The 16,303-nt window shown below is 41.7% G+C and overlaps 1 protein-coding gene across 2 annotated transcripts in view; it reads left to right on the forward strand.

The window, feature by feature from the left end:
- Positions 1–16,303, forward strand: part of ppcdc (phosphopantothenoylcysteine decarboxylase) — a 90,065-nt gene that overhangs the window by 37,705 nt on the left and 36,057 nt on the right. For both annotated transcript variants that reach the window (XM_043680630.2, XM_087982040.1), the window contains exon 4: positions 1,064–1,232. In XM_043680630.2, coding sequence (XP_043536565.1) covers positions 1,064–1,232 — 169 coding nt within the window. The remainder of the gene's footprint in view (positions 1–1,063; positions 1,233–16,303) is intronic.

A 16,303-nucleotide genomic window follows, 5' to 3' on the forward strand; every position in this document is an offset into this window, starting at 1 on the left:
TGACTTGCCAAAGCCTGTCCATCATCTGTGAGGCATAAGTCACGAGTGTGATGTGGACTATTCTCCACTTGCTTGGATGGGTTCTGTTCCAACAACACACAAGAAACTGGACACCATCCAGGACAAAGCAGCCCTCTTGATTAGCACCACATTCACAAATATCCACCCTCGCCACCATTGATGTTCAGTAGTAGCAGTATATACTATCCACAAGATGCATTGCAGTAATTCACTAATGGTCCTTAGACAGCATCTTCCATGCCCATGACCACTTCCATCTAGAAGGACAAGGGCTGAAAATACATAGGAACACTCATCATCCTGGCACATGGAATGCAGTGGCTCCAGAAGGCAGCTCACCACCAGCCCCTTAAGACCAATTAGGGACAGACAATAAATGCTGGCCAGCCACTGAAGTCCACGTCCCACTAATGAATAAACAAAAAACTGGCTGAAATCTACCTTCTCCTTTCTCGTTTTCATAGAGTTGTCAAGTTGGTGAGCAGGTACTAAATGCAAGTAGTTTTGAATTTTTGGCTAAAAATTGGGTATCGACTGATGCATGAGATATTTGAAAAATAAATATTCTTTTTGATCAGAGGTCAACTTTTACACCAGTTGGACCATAATCGAGTATATGCAACAATGAAGAGACAATCAATTGAATGAAATTAAGAAATACAATTACAATGTATTTTGTTAAATGCTGTATTGAGTTGACACCTTAAACCATCCAGATAAGGAAAAATTTGTGATATTGTGGATCTCATCTGAATACCTGCATTGCGTTCCAGAGCGATACCATAGTGTCAATCCAGCATGAGGGGAGTTGAACTGGCTACCCTCCTTTATTGATTCACCACTTCACTTAGTCAAAATGAAGTTAATTTTAAAAAGTATTACTTTCTCCCAAACCTAATTAAAATCATGTCTCTAAGGGAGCAAATTTTGCTAGGCTTTCTTAATTTAACTAAAGGTCTGAAGTAACTCCCAAGAAATTACAGTTCAGTTTGAAGTGCATTTCTCCCTTATAAGAATGCTATTTATTTTCTCTCTGAGCCAGACTTGCATAGTTAGAGCCTGGGATCTTAAGAAGCCACTACTCTTCTGCCCAGCCATGAACACTGTAATGTGGGAGCATCCGATTACAGCAACACAGGTCCAAACACTGAAGAGCTTTGGTTATATTGAAGTTCCTTGCATTGTAAAGACGTTGGTGTGTGGAGACAAAGGTGAGTGAATTCTCTCTTTCCTTTGAGAAACTATATATATTATAGTTTTGCCTGCTTCATATTGATAGTTCAGATACTAAGCTTGCATTTATATCCCATATTTCAGAACTTTTGAAGTGTAAGAAATGTTGTCGCCAAACTGCACATAGCAAGCTGTGACACAATAACAAATTGATAATATCCAGAAAACTTGTTTTGGTGGTACTGGTCATGACACTGGTGAAAATTCCCCTCAAATCCAATCTTTCTTTGAAAAAGCAGCATGCAATCTTTCACCTTCACTTAGTAAACCTCAGTTTGTTATATTCATCCACAGATGTTTAGGAAAATTATTGCTTGAAGAATTTTAAAACTTGAAATCCCAGATGTGAATGCACTTTATTGCAAAAACAGTCTGAAGTATAGTTAACTACTGTTAGCACGGCCCTGTGCTGATAATAGGATTTTGGTTTTCTATGTGGAATTATTTGTTAGTTCAATCCAGTCCCTACTGGGCTTGGGACTGCTTATCTTTCCATGACAGTGCACTAATCCATTAATCATTATTGTTAGGTTTCCAGAGAAAGCTTTTCCTTGTAAACAAAGTCAACGTAGTCCCAGAGGGCCACAGTGCTACACTCTCATTTGAGTTTAACCTGAGGGTCTTGAGTGAGGTGTGAGGTTGAAAAGGCAGGATCTTTGTGATGCTAGCTGGAATGGGTAGACAGCAGGGGGAAACAGTTTAAGGGCAGAATATGAAGGCTACTGGGAGAAAGTATCAGGGCAATTTGAAGCTAGAAGACAGGGGGCTTGTCAACAGTTGGAAAGCTTGTGGGACCCCACTTTGCTTTTTCTGAGGGTGGATTGTCACATTAGTTGCCACTGTCCAATTTTGGCCCCAAACTACATTGGCCCACAGCCAAAGAAATCCAGCCTGACAGAAAACTGGCCAAATTAAGCAGCAGCAAACTGCTTCAGAGAACAGTGCAAACCAAGATCAACGAGGTTACAAATGTTCAAAGTTATCCAGTTACAACCAACCCAATGGTCGAGTATTGGAGAAGTGTTGACTGCTTGAGTATGAGCACTTCACACCTGGCATGGCAACAATGAAGAATGTTGGCGCAATCCCATTGAATGATTGAACCCAGCTTGTGACCCTATTGGCCAAAGAATAACAACTCACCTGGGCACCACAACCTCAGTGAAGACTGAGCAAGGACTCATGGGGAAGATTTGCAGCAAGACTCGTGGCAGAAGACTGTTTGACAACCCAAAAGATTCACCCTGACCTGTGAGAGCCACCTTTGTGGAAGAGAGCCAGCCTTATGTTGAAGAGATTCTAATGCCCCAACTCAAACATGTGGATCGTCGCAAGTAATATCCTTTCTCAGACAGTACTAGAGAGAGAGAGAGTAAATATTGTAGGAATCTGGGAAGTGCTCGTACGGTGTTTTTTTAATAAGTAATATTTTGTGAATAAAATAGAGTTGAATTGGAAACCAAATTTTGTGTCCCCTTGTTCGCCTAATCCACAATATCTGCCTAAGGAACAAGAGGCTTGGGTAAAGTGTTTTTAATAAGTAAACTGGTTGAAGTGTCCAACGCATGGCCAACACTTTCATGGTGACTTCAGCCAGTATGGAAATTAAGATATGCTTTGATGTCATTCTTTAGTGCAAGCCAGGAATGCTAGCTGGAATGGATAGACAGGAGGGGCAAACAGTTAGAGTAGCATATGGAAGTTGCTGAGAGAAAGTATTAGGGCAAATTGGAGCTAGATGGCAGGGAGCTCACCAACAGTTGGAGAGCTTGTAGGAGCCCTACACTTTGAGGATGGCCCGTCACATTACTTATCACTGGCAGACCTTTTCTGGATCAAGGACCCGAGAGGTGAGCAGCTTCTCCTTGCCTTCAGTGCCACTTGACAATGACAGTAACAGCCAATGATGTACTCAACAGAGGCCTAGGATTGGTGAAGTGCAAGGGCAGGGTGAGGGAGTTAGGGTAGGTCTCAGCAGGCCCATTCTCTTGATGCAGGGTGCTTCAGTCAGTTACTGAGAGCCTGATATTTTTCCTGGACTCACTGTATAGTAACTACCCTGCCCACCATTAATTGAATACCTGAAGTGACCAAATTAGGAGAGATGATGGTGGAGTGGTGATGTCACTGGGCGAGCGATCCAGAACCACAGGACAATGTCAGGGGACCTTGCATACATATCCCACAATGGCAGATAGTAAAGTTTGAGTTCAATAAAAATCTGGTATAAAGAGTTGGATTAATGACAACTGTGTAACCATAAATGCTAGCCTAGCCAGTGCCATCACATCCTGTGGGGAAAAAAAACAAAAATAATTGAGTCCTCAGGTGAGCATTAATTGTCCATTTGAAGACCTCGAATAGCAGTGAGGTGGTCTTCCTTGCCATGGAAGTAAATGGGGCAGAGGTAAGAAGAGAGCAGAAACTCTGCCTAGCACTGACTTACATGTTAATTGCCCACATCTACAAATAACCCAGAGGTGGACATTAAATTCTTCTATAGGTTTACTGAGTATTTTTAATCATTAAAAGTTTTAAATTGGAACAGAGATCAGGGCACAAGTCAGACAAAAAGAATTAATCTAAGGTTGGGTTAAATTTCGGAAACACTAGCTTATTGATGATGGCTAAAAAGTCATGTTGGCTTTTCTTGTAATGTTGATATTTTGCAGGAACTTTTATTTTGAGGATTGAATTTTCCCATTAAAAAAAACATTATTTATTCAAAGAGGAATTGATTCAGATTGATTTCTATTTAATGTTTCATTCATTTAAAGTCTGCCTTGTCCCACAGCAGCCCCCTGCAATTCCACCCCCCCTCCCCGCCAAAAAAACCCCACAGCATTAGCAGATGAACTCATTGGTGGTAAAATTTCTTTGTTTTCCCCTGTTTACCAAAAATTGAATGAGTGCCTCTCACACCAACTGTTGCTTATTGCATTCCAACTCTATGAAAAATTCGAGGCAAGATTTGCATTCAAGCAGTAACATCCTCCAGTTACTTGTCTGAGCTTAAATACAGTTCATGAATTATATTAAAAAGTTTGTTCTGGCTATTATTTAGTCAGAAACCAGAATTGTTAAAATAGGTTTGCCAGTAGCATTGCAATAAGAGGATAATGGACTAGACCCTACCTTCCATCTCATTTACAATCCTATAACATAATTTTGATGAAGGGCACAGGTTTTCACAATATCCTGGTCAACGTTTAATCTTGAGTTAACACTGAAAGCAGATGATCTGGTAATTTACTGCTGTTGTGGAAGCTTCTGCTATCACTGCTTGTTATGATTTCTCAATTGGTCCAATCATGGCACTTCAAAATCCTTTGTAGACTGCTGAACTTGTAGTTACATCCTGAGGTATGGAAAGACAGATGTAAAGCAAGTCTTTCTTGCAGTACAGACTTTTGAGGAACAGGAAAAGGGTAATCAAAAGTTAGAATACATACAACTGGTGAAATATAAAATTCAGTTACTGTTGGTATGTGGGCCACCAAATCAGCCAATCTGCGCATCATAGGATCTGCTGATAGAAATGGAATGAATGACCAATTTGTTGATTTTCACTGACTAATTGTTGCTGTTATTTGGTGACTGGATATGGGCATCACTGACCAGACCAGCATTTATTTAAGAAGATAATGGCAATGCATTGCTACAGTCAAAATGTAAGTACTATCCCAGTGCTGTTAGGATGGTAGTTCCAGGATGATGGAGGAGCAGTGATAATTTAAAGTCTGTCTGTAGTGGCTTGAAGGAGTAATTGCAAGTGCTAGTTTTGTCATGTACTTACTGCCTTTGTTCTTCAAGCTATTAAAGATTGTGGTTTCAAAGGGACTGTCAAAGTTAAGAAGAGAATATAGGTTAGGACAATGAGAGAGCTCCTTGCTCCTTTTTGTATAAAGATGTGTGATGCATCAGCCTGACATTTTTGAACAGTTCCTGCTCACTTGCCTTGTGAATCTTTCTCTCTGAAGCCATTTACAAGAGAGAAATTTGTACTCTTAAGATAGAAAGACCCCATATTTCAATTAGAAGTGGACTGTCAATCATTGCATCAAAATGATGGTGTGTGCCTGAGCAAATGTATCTTGGAAAAAATTGCTCTGGCCATTTTGTTCTGTGCCAGGAAAATTTAGTTGGCTGCTGCTTCTGCCTTATAATAAAAATCTAACTTACAGTAGCTGAGCTTGCAAAATATTGTCCTTTCCTTTTCAAATGCACTACTCAATATACTTAATTAATTAAAAAAGGTGATTCATTGCTCAGTGTTGACTGCCAATTCATCAAAACAGTGTAGAATGCATTTGCAATGAAACTACAGAGAAGTGTAAGAACTACAGAGTAGTTATAGCCTTTTAATTATTCAAACATAGGCTGGGGTCGTAGTAGTAGTAAGGTTATAGAGGGACAAGAATTCCTAGGGAGATAATTGTGACATGCTGAAGGATCATGAGGATTTTGCTTAATTCTGGGTCATGCTGAATGTTTTCTTTAAGGCAAAACCGATCCTGTGAAATAGGCATTTTTTCTTGGATTTAGCTTTTCAGAAAAAGATGTATCCATCACTTTGTCCCTCGAGATGACTTATTCCTGTCCCCAAGTCTGGACAGTAATGATAGTATTTTAGCACTGGAGTTCCTGGGCTGTTATTGATGTTCAGGTGTGTTGCTGCTGGAGTTGTCAATGAGCAGGGGAGTGGAGTGGCTGATACACACTGATTCCTCCACAGTTCGGGTGAAACCCGATGATAGAGATAGCTGACAAAATTGGAGATCACAATCCGCAGCATGCACAAGGAACTAGCATATACGTGTTGTTGCCTCAAATCCTATGAGCCCACAGTCCTCCTTGCTTGTGGCATGGCAATGAACAGAGAGGGTGCTCCAGGTCAGTCAGCCCCTGTGACCTCAGCAGACACATTACTGTGGCAGCAAACTAAATGCTTCCCAAAATGTCAATAAGATCCTCCCCTACTCATTGCTGCTTTTCATGCCTGATGTCACACTTCATTTTAATTTCTCCACATTGGTGAATATGTCTTCAGCTTCCTAGATTCTAAACTTTGGATTTCCTTCCCTAATTCCTCTGCCCCTCTACCTCCTGTTCTTCTGTAAGGTTCTTCTCAAAATCTACTTGTTTAACCAAACTTTTGGTTATTTGTCCTGATGTCTCTTTGAGGTACTGGACTTTATTTGGGAATACTGTTGTGAAATACTTGGAATCTTTTATTGTGATAAATGAGCTATCTAAATGCAACTTGTTCGTTGTGTGCCAAATGATTGGAACCTAAATCTGTAATCAGGTTGAATGTTCAAATTTCTGTAGATCACATCAGTTTTTTTGCGAGCTTGGAAAATGTTTAATTTGGTACTGCTTTTCTTTTCATGTTGCTTCATATCATTTTCTCAAGTTACAAAAGTATAGGAAAGGAAATGATTCTGTACAATCCAGGGATGTCTGGAGAGTTGCATATGTTGCTGAAAGGATCAAAGATAAGCCTTGAATGAAGCAAAAAGTGCAAATTTTAGATACAACCTGCCTGAATCCTAAGTCCAATAGGAGTGCCCAATCTTAGTGAGTATGCATTTGTTGTTTTGCTACATGTTCTGTTGTACCTAGTATCGTGGGGTGCTTCCACAGTCATCTGTTCTTAGTTTAAATTTTCATTTGAATTTGTTTCTGTTCATTTAACATTTAAATTTTGCCATCCTCAAGAATGCTATTGCACCAGGTAAATTGCTAAACAAATAGTTGTTGTCTTAATTGACTCACTTTACCTGAACACATGACTTACATATTTCAGCAAAATATACCTATTATTTGGTTTACCCCAAAGAAAAGTGTAACGGCAGAAAAGAAGTGTCTGTCAAGCCGCAAGTAAAGCAGCAGGATGATTTCAAGGCTGTTGCTGATTTCGTTCTGAGAGTGTGAAGGAAGCTGATTCAGTGATATATTGCAAAAAGGAATTGGAGCAATACTTGAGGGGATAAATCATATCTGACATTTGCAAAAGAGTTGGGCAGCGCACCTAATTGACATTGTTCTCCCAAAGAGCTGGCATTCACATGATAGGCTGAATAGTTTCCTGTGCTGCATGTATGATTCTGTATGGAATCATATTGGCATCAGGCATCACCAGTAACCCATGTGAGGAGTCATTCTTTACATTTGATCCAAGGCAATGGATTTCACTTATTTTTACAACTGCGAGGGTGGAGATGGTCATCATATCCTGCCATTCCTCCCGTCTGAATATTCCATTTTTGGCTATTCTTTCACGCCATCCTCCTGTAAATCTTGGGAATTGGGATTAAACAGAAAATGCTGGTGAAACTCAGGAGATCTGACAGCAACTATGTAGAGAGAAGCAGAGCTAGCATTTGGAATTGCATATGACTCTTCAAAATTAAACTTGGCAGCTTTCACACAGTAGCCCATTAAAGGAGTTTTGTAGCTGAGGCTTTTTTGATGCATTTTTATTGTGAGAGTAAACGAAAAGTGGTTTTCAGACTTGGTCTGTAAAAAGAATATTGGTCTCAACCTAAACTGTTTCACTTTTCACAGATGCTACTTTGGTTGCTGCATTTCTTCAGCAGTCGTCTTATTTCAGAGCTCCAGCATCTGCAAGCCTTTTGTCATATTTGTCTTGTGTTAGTCTCTGTCTTAGTATTCCCCTGATCCATTGATGCTTTGGGATCAGAATATTGCTTCATATTCCACCCCAAACTGTCACAATCCCAGTGAGAACAAAATTAGAAAATGTAGTGGGGCTGTTGGACTATCTTAACTTCCCTTGAAGGTCAAGAGCCCTTCAATATCATTCCAGAAAAATTGCAGAGAGGCTGATACAACCCAAACTTTAAATTTTGGTCTGCAATGTATATTGTCTCAAGAAAGGAGGATGGAGTATTGCTGATTTCTCGAAGGAATAATGCTGTAAAAGATGGTCTTGCATTGCAAAATCAGACTGTATTATTGTCCCAATCTTTCAATCAAGCAATCTTCCAATCAGAACAAAAATGCCCAGAGGATAGGTCATATCTGTAACATTAACCCAATTTTTCTTTACATACTATTAATTGAAAATAAAGATGTAAACATTTGCTCTTGGGGCTGGGACCTCCACTTCTGGTAAAAATTGATGGTGTGCCTTCATGCACTTGTTTGGTTTGTAACTCAGCCATTTAATAGCTGCTGGGCATTTAATTGGATCAAATCTAGAAATTTTCCTCCTTCCAAGAGGAAATCTCACCCCTAGGATCTGCCAGCTAATTGTCCCAACAGCATCACCAGGAGTGGTGAGCAATAAAGAGGAAACTCCAGTGAAGCCTGGGCTTGTCAGTAATTGTGAGGTCCTGATGGGACCAAGTTGAGGTGTCTAAAAGTGGGGCCAGGATCATCTGGGTTGGAGGGGAAGGGAATAAGAAGGAAATTCCCTTGGCATGAGAACCTGGAAGTGAGAAATGCCCTTTTTCTCAGCCACCTAGCCAGTTTCATCTTGCCAGTTAAAAACTTGACTTTGGACTCCATTAATTGGTCTCAGTAAACCATAGGTAATGAATTCCTCATCGCTTCCTTGGTAAAATTGCAGTGGGAAAAATAGGCTGTGGGAAGTCACCACTGCTGTTTTAAGGCCCCCATGCTCCGCATTTCTAAGCCTTGAATATTTGATTTGATTTATTATTGCTGTTAGATTTAACAGAGTTACAGTGAAAAGTGTTGTCTTATGTGATTTACAGGTAACAGAACAGAGTGCAGGATACAATGTTACAGCTGCTGAGAAAGTGAAGAGAGTGATCAAAATTAATTTCCATAACATTCTGAACCATGGCTGACACTTCATTTATAATATATTTGCAGTGTTTGAAGGGAACATCTCTGGGACACCCGCACCAATCAACCCCACCGGTTTCCTCATTTCCCCTCCCCCACCTTACCCCAGTTCCAAACTTCCACCTCAGCACCATCCTCATGACCTGTCCCATCTGTCAATCGTCCTTCCCACCTATCCGCTCCACCCTCCTCTCCGACCTATCAGCTGTACCCCTTCCTCCATTCACCTATTGCACGTCAACTACCTTCTCCCCAGCCCCACCCCCTCCCATTTATCTCTCCACCCCCGAGGCTTCCAGCCTCATTCCTGATGAAGGGCTCCTGCCCAAAATGTCAATTTTCCTGCTCTTCGGATGCTGTCTGACCTGCTGTGCTTTTCCAGCACCACACTAATCTTGACTCTAATCTCTAGCTTTTGCAGTCCTCACTTTCGTCTAAAGGCTTTTGAGACATGAGTTAAAATCCCACAACAGCTGGTGGAATTTAAATTCAACTTTTTAGTTTCAAACTAAAGACTATTCTGACTAACCGTGACCACGAAACTGCCGTTAATTGACATAAAAGCTCATCTGGTTCTCTATTGATTTTTAGTGAAGAAAATCTACCATCCTTAACTGATATCACTTAACTGATTCAAGACCCACAGTAATATATTTGCTTCTAACTGCCCTCTGAAATGGCCTGGCTGTTTTCAGTTCAAAAGATCATTAGGACAACAAATGCTGGCCTTGCTGGTAACATCCATATCCCATTAAAAAATGTTAGTTTTTATGTTTTTCAATTTGCTGGGTCCTTTTTTTTTAGAATAGAGGGACTTTAGGAAGATTGCAAGCAATGCAACAACTGAATCTAAACCAATTTTTTTGCAGATCCTAAGATGCAGGCAGTCAGATCCATGGGACTTTTGTAGGCCTTTAATCACAATGTTTTCCATGTTCTTTTTCCTTTACATTGATCTTTGTTTTAAGTTATTTTCTTCCTTTTGTCTTGATTTTAAATTATTTTGGCGATATATTTTTCTGCAGCAAAGACTGATGCAAAATTCATGTTCAACACTACTATTTTCCTTGCTTCCCATTATTAATTTAGGAGTTTCATGCTTTAAAGGACCAAAACTAATTTTGCTGCTAAGCTTTTTTTTCATATACCTTTAGCAACTCTTACTGTCTAATTTAATATTTTTAATAGTTTAATCTCTTATTCTAATTTTTCCCCATTTGTTAGACATTCATTATTGGTTTCTAAAATACTTTTCACCCACCATTAATCTGTGCAGTATTATACCTGTTTTCTTTCAATTTAGTGTTATCCTTAACTTCCTTAGTTGGCCACAGATGGTGCATCCTGCTCATTGCCTTTCTTTCTCAATGGAGTATATCTATGGTGAGAGTAATAAAAGATTCCCTTAAACCTCTGCCGCTACTTTGCACCAGTTTAATCTTTTCCAGTCTACTTTAGCCAACACTGTCTTCATACCCTTGTAATGACCTTTATTTAAGCTTATAACACTGAACCTGGTTCTATTTAATGATACAGTGGATAAATAGTTAGCACTGCTGCCTCATAACGCCAGGGACCCTGGTTTGATTCCACCCTCAAGCAAAAGTCTGTGTGGCACTTGCACATTCGGTCTGTGTCTGTATGGATTTCTTCCACTGCTCTGGTTTCCTCCCACAGTTCAAAGATCTGCAGGTTAGGTGGATTGGCCATGATAAATTGCCCATTGTGTCCAGGGATGTTCAGATAAGATGGATTAGCCTTGGGGAAAAAGTGAGGACTGCAGATGCTGGAAATCAGAGCTGAAAATGTGTTGCTGGAAAAGCACAGCAGGTCAGGCAGCATCCAGGGAACAGGAGAATCGACGTTTCGGGCATAAGCCCGAAGAAGGGCTTATGCCCGAAACGTCGATTCTCCTGCTCCCTGGATGCTGCCTGACCTGCTGCGCTTTTCCAGCAACACATTTTTAGCCTTGGGGAATGCAGGGTTACAAGCAAAGAGGGTGGGTCTGGATGGGATGCTCTTTGGAAGGTTTGTATGAATTCGATGGGCTGAATGGTCTGCTTCCACACTGTAGTGATTCTGTGATTCTCACCCCCTCCACCTCTTCCTCCGCTACATTGATGACTGCATTGGCGCCACCTTGTGCTCCCGCGAGGAGGTTGAGCAATTCATCAACTTCACCAACACATTCCACCCTGACCTTAAATTTATCTGGACCATCTCTGACACCTCCCTCCCCTTCCTGGACCTCTCTATCTCCATTAATGACGACCGACTTAACAATGACATTTTTTACAAACCTACCGACTCCCACAGCTACCTGGATTACAGCTCTTCCCACCCTACCTCTTGCAAAAATGCCATCCCGTATTCCCAATTCCTCCGCCTCCGCCAGATCTGCTCCCAGGAGGACCAGTTCCACCACAGAACACACCAGATGGCTTCCTTCTTTAGAGATCGCAATTTCCCTTCCCACATGGTTAAAGATGCCCTCCAACGCATCTCGTCTACATCCCACACCTCCGCCCTCAGACCCCACTCCTCCAACCGTAACAAGGACAGAACACCCCTGGTGCTCACCTTCCACCCTTCCAACCTTCGCATAAACCAAATCATCCACCGACATTTCTGCCACCTTCAAACAGACCCCACCACCAGGGATATATTTCCCTCCCCACCCCTTTCCGCCTTCCGCAAAGACCATTCCCTCCGTGACTACCTGGTCAGGTCCACGCCCCCCTACAACCCACCCTCCCATCCTGGCACTTTCCCCTGCCACCGCAGGAACTGTAAAACCTGCGCCCACACCTCCTCCCTCACCTCTATCCAAGGCCCTAAAAGAGTCTTCCAAATCCATCAAAGTTTTACTTGCACATCCACTAATATCATTTATTGTATCCGTTGCTCCCGATGCGGTCTCCTCTACATTAGGGAGACTGGGCGCCTCCTAGCAGAGCGCTTTCGGGAACATCTCCGGGACACCCGCACCAATCAACCACACTGCCCCAAGGCCCAACATTTCAACTCCCCCTCCCACTCTGCCGAGGACATGGAGGTCCTGGGCCTCCTTCACCGCCACTCCCTCACCACCAGACGCCTGGAGGAAGAACGCCTCATCTTCCGCCTCGGAACACTTAAACCCCAGGGCATCAATGTGGACTTCAACAGTTTCCTCATTTCCCCTTCCCCCACCTCACCCTAGTTCTAAACTTCCAGCTCAGCACTGTCCCCATGACTTGTCCTACCTGCCTATCTCCTTTTCCACCTATCCACTCCACCCTCTCCTCCCTGACCTATCACCTTCATCCCCTCCCCCACTCACCCATTGTACTCTATGCTACTTTCTCCCCACCCCCACCCTCCCCTAGCTTTTCTCTCCACACTCCAGGCTCACTGCCTTTATTCCTGATGAAGGGCTTTTGCCCGAAATGTCGATTTCGAAGCTCCTTGGATGCTGCCTGAACTGCTGTGCTCTTTCAGCACCACTAATCCAGAATGTGATTCTCACCGTTAAGCTATGACTTAATCTAGGTTTTCTGGCTTTCAGACTTTGAAGTTGAGGCTTTATTTGACTGACAATGCAGAACCAGAATTCTGGATGGGAATATATTCAGAATTCAGGGGTCAGCCTTATCTCAGTATAAGCACTCCAGCTTCTGATTTGAAGGGTTGTCAGAAGACTGAAGCACAAAGTCTAGGTTTATACTGCAATGACCTTAGCTGGAATGTTGCACTGTTGCTGGTCCTGTCTTTTGAATGAGACATCAAACTAAGGCCTTGTCTTCTGGCTCAGTTGGACATAGGAGATCCCATGACTTTGCTTCAATGAACAGTTGAATCTGTGATGTCCAGTGCAACATATTTATCTTCAAACTATCTTGAGCTAGTGAGAGTGCTGCAAGTGGTGGGACAATGTAATTATCGTATGAAATGTTCACATAGGAAATTTCTGTTATCAATATAGGAAATTCGTAATTAGAAATAGCTGACATAACTGTTATTTACATGGGAAATGTGTACAGGTGTAAAATCCTTAATGATAGCTGTCCAGTCTATTGTAAGAAAACATGCAAGGAATAATCCTGATTTAATGATCATTGGGGAGCAATTTTAACATGTACGTCTTGCAATTTCTGGTACACCACTGTTTTATAACCTTTATGAAATTATTCACATTGATAATAGCTCTGTAGATGCTTTGTGTCAGCAGCATTGTATCCTCTGGAAATATTGATCTTGCTCAGATGATCCAGGATGCATAGACTTGATATATATTGTAGATAGTGAGTCACCGGGCAGAATTGCATCACTTGTGACATTTGTGTAATCAAAAGTTCTATGTTAACTCCTACACATTCTTATAGAGAAGCTGGCCAAAAGCAATCTTGGTTGCAAAATGAGTTTTTTTTTTGTTCATTCTTTTAGAAATGAATAATAGACCAGAACAATGAGGTGCTAAAGGGCAAAAGTAGTGAAAGCATAATGTCTGTGGAGATCTATTTGGATTAAAGTAAATTATCCGATATCAGTAAATGTGTCTACTGGTTTATTATCATAAACAAATGAATTGCCTCAAAACATTCTTCCAAAAAGACAGCTACACAACTTAACAAAAACTTGTTCAGCTTCTAGCAGAATTTCAGATTGCACTGAGCCTGCTCTCAAAGGCATGTTGAATTCAAACTGAACCAGTTGTAGGAGAATTACCATATTGCAGGCAGGGAGATGGACAAAATTTAATTATTTCATTTTTCTCCCCACCATATGCTGAAATTTTTTTAAAAAAACATTGTTATTCCTCTTGCTTTTCAAATAGGCTGTGGTGTATTGTCCCAAACCTTCTCTGCAAGAATACTAAGCAATAGTTCAAAATGCCCATGTGTTTTTTCTTGGACTGAATCCAGAAAGTCAGTGACCAGTGAAGGTTTTTGTGTCCACTGTCGCACATCCAGGACAGAGATGTTAACACAGGAGCAAGATGGTTTATTGAAATGTTAAGCAATTGGAAGATCGGCCTCGTTCCTATAGACAGAGCAAAAGTGTTCCGCAGAGCCATCGCCCAGTCTGTTTGATCTCACCAATGTAAAGGAGATCACATTGTGAGCAGTAAATAAAGTAGACTAGATTGAAAGAAGTATGTGTAAAATGCTGCTTCACCTGTAAGGTGTGTTTGTGGTGCTGGATAGTGAGGGCAGAACAGGTGAGTGGCAAATGTTACACCTTCTATGATTGCATAGGAAGCAGCCATGGGAGGTGAGGAAATGTTATGAGTGATGGAGGAGTGGATAAGGGTGTCTCAGAGAGAATGGTCTCTGCAGAATGCTGACATGGAGGAGAGGGGGAAGATGTGTTTGGTAGTGGTATGCCACTAGAGGTGGTAGAAATGGCAGAGGATGATCCTTTGAATGTGAGGAGTGGTGATGTGGATACTGAGGACAAGGGCCACTTATAGTTCTATTGGGAAGGGTATCGGTGAGAATGTGAGTGCGAGATGGTTCTGACATGGTTGAAGGCCCTGTCAATCATGGTGTGGGGAAATCTTCGGTTGAGGAGAAAGGATGACATGTCCGAGATCACAAACACACAGATCAGACTGAGAACTGACAAGGATTTATTTAACAAACAGCGATATTGTGGAAGAGACTTGACCCCACTGAAACAGTCACTGACAGGCTGTTCAAAAGGAACCACAGCTTCTTCCCTGAACAGAAAATACAGTGGAGTTTTATACCCTTATAACAATGAAGTGTGAGTTGTTAGACAGTGGTGTGAGTTATACAACAAAGAGAAATAAAGGTCATTAATTGAAAAGATTCAAGTGTCTAGTTTCTGACAATGAGTTTCTTAATTGACTCAGGCGATTCCGATTCTTGGCTGGAGTAGGCGTTAGTGGGTTTCATCTTGGTATCAATGTGTTTGTATTGTTGAGGGGGCAAGCGAAATACCTTTTTGGTGCCTCCTTGTCTGGGTACCCTTTGTAAAGGCTTGACTCTTGGTGGGAGCAGCTGTGCCCTAAGGACATCAGAGGTGGCTGTGCTATTGTGAAGCAGGAGGCGCATTATCAGTTAATCTGAGGAAGTATATTCTCTTGGGCTGGGGCTAGATGAGTCATGTCCTGAGGTATGTGTGATGGATGGAGTGGCAGGTTTGGCTAATTTGAGGCATTGTGAGTAGGCTCAGTGGCTAAGTGCAGACATTTTGTGTTGTCTGTTTTGTAGCCATGTCATGGGGAGGCCGGGACCTGTATTTCCTCTCTCAGGTGGCATCATCACAACAGATGTGATGACAGTTACGCTGGGAGAATATAATGGAAATCTTGCAGGAACCAGGGTGTAAGGAATTGTAGTCGGGGTAACTATGGAGTCAGTGGAGTTTGAAGTGGATTCCAGAAATGGAAACTGTGAAGTCAAGGAAGGGAAGCATCAGAGATGGACATTTTGGAGGTGAGTCAAAAATGGAAATTAGAAGGAAAATAATGAGCTTTTCCAAAATGCAGCTGAGAGCAGGAAGCAGCACTGATGTACTTTCCAAATACCCCATAAAGACACATGCATTGCTGGGGCCCATGCCAGTCCCAAAGCCAAATCTTTGACTTAGTTTCTCCACTTCAGACAATGCAGCATTCTCTCAGGATTGCACTAGCATGTCAAGTTGGGTTACTTGATCAAGTATTTAGTATGGAATTTTAACTCTCAATTTTAATGAATCTGTGAGAAACAAGGCTCACTCACTTCAATAATTTCAGTCCGAGACAAGATCTGAATCAGTAGTGTCATTTATTTCACACTTGCAAGTGGGTGTGATGTACAGTGCCTATAAGGCAGAGGACATACACACACCAAATTCAATTCATACGCAATATTTATATAATTTGGTTTCTTTTGTTTTACATTGCTCCTCCCCTGTTTACACCCTCCACTTCCCTAAGACTGGCCCCATTACTCCTGTCCATCTCTTGCCTTATCCGGCCTTGTCTGTGACAAAATGCTTATATCTGGCCTCACAAGGCCATTTGACCCCATCCCACTGCAGGTCATTGTTAGGCATATTCTTTCTTCATCATTATCTACCCCCTCCATCTGGGCCTCTCCCGAGGCCATTCTGATCCCCATGACCTCTTTAATTGGGGTTTGTTCCTGTGTCTCTGTAAAAGTGGGAAACAGACGTTTATACCTACTGTTTGTACAGGCATATCTAGCTTAACTTCATC

The sequence above is a fragment of the Chiloscyllium plagiosum genome, unplaced genomic scaffold (genome assembly GCF_037043375.1).
Source record: "Chiloscyllium plagiosum isolate Xiang-an unplaced genomic scaffold, Cpla_swu_hap1 HiC_scaffold_42, whole genome shotgun sequence".
Lineage (NCBI taxonomy): Eukaryota > Metazoa > Chordata > Chondrichthyes > Orectolobiformes > Hemiscylliidae > Chiloscyllium > Chiloscyllium plagiosum.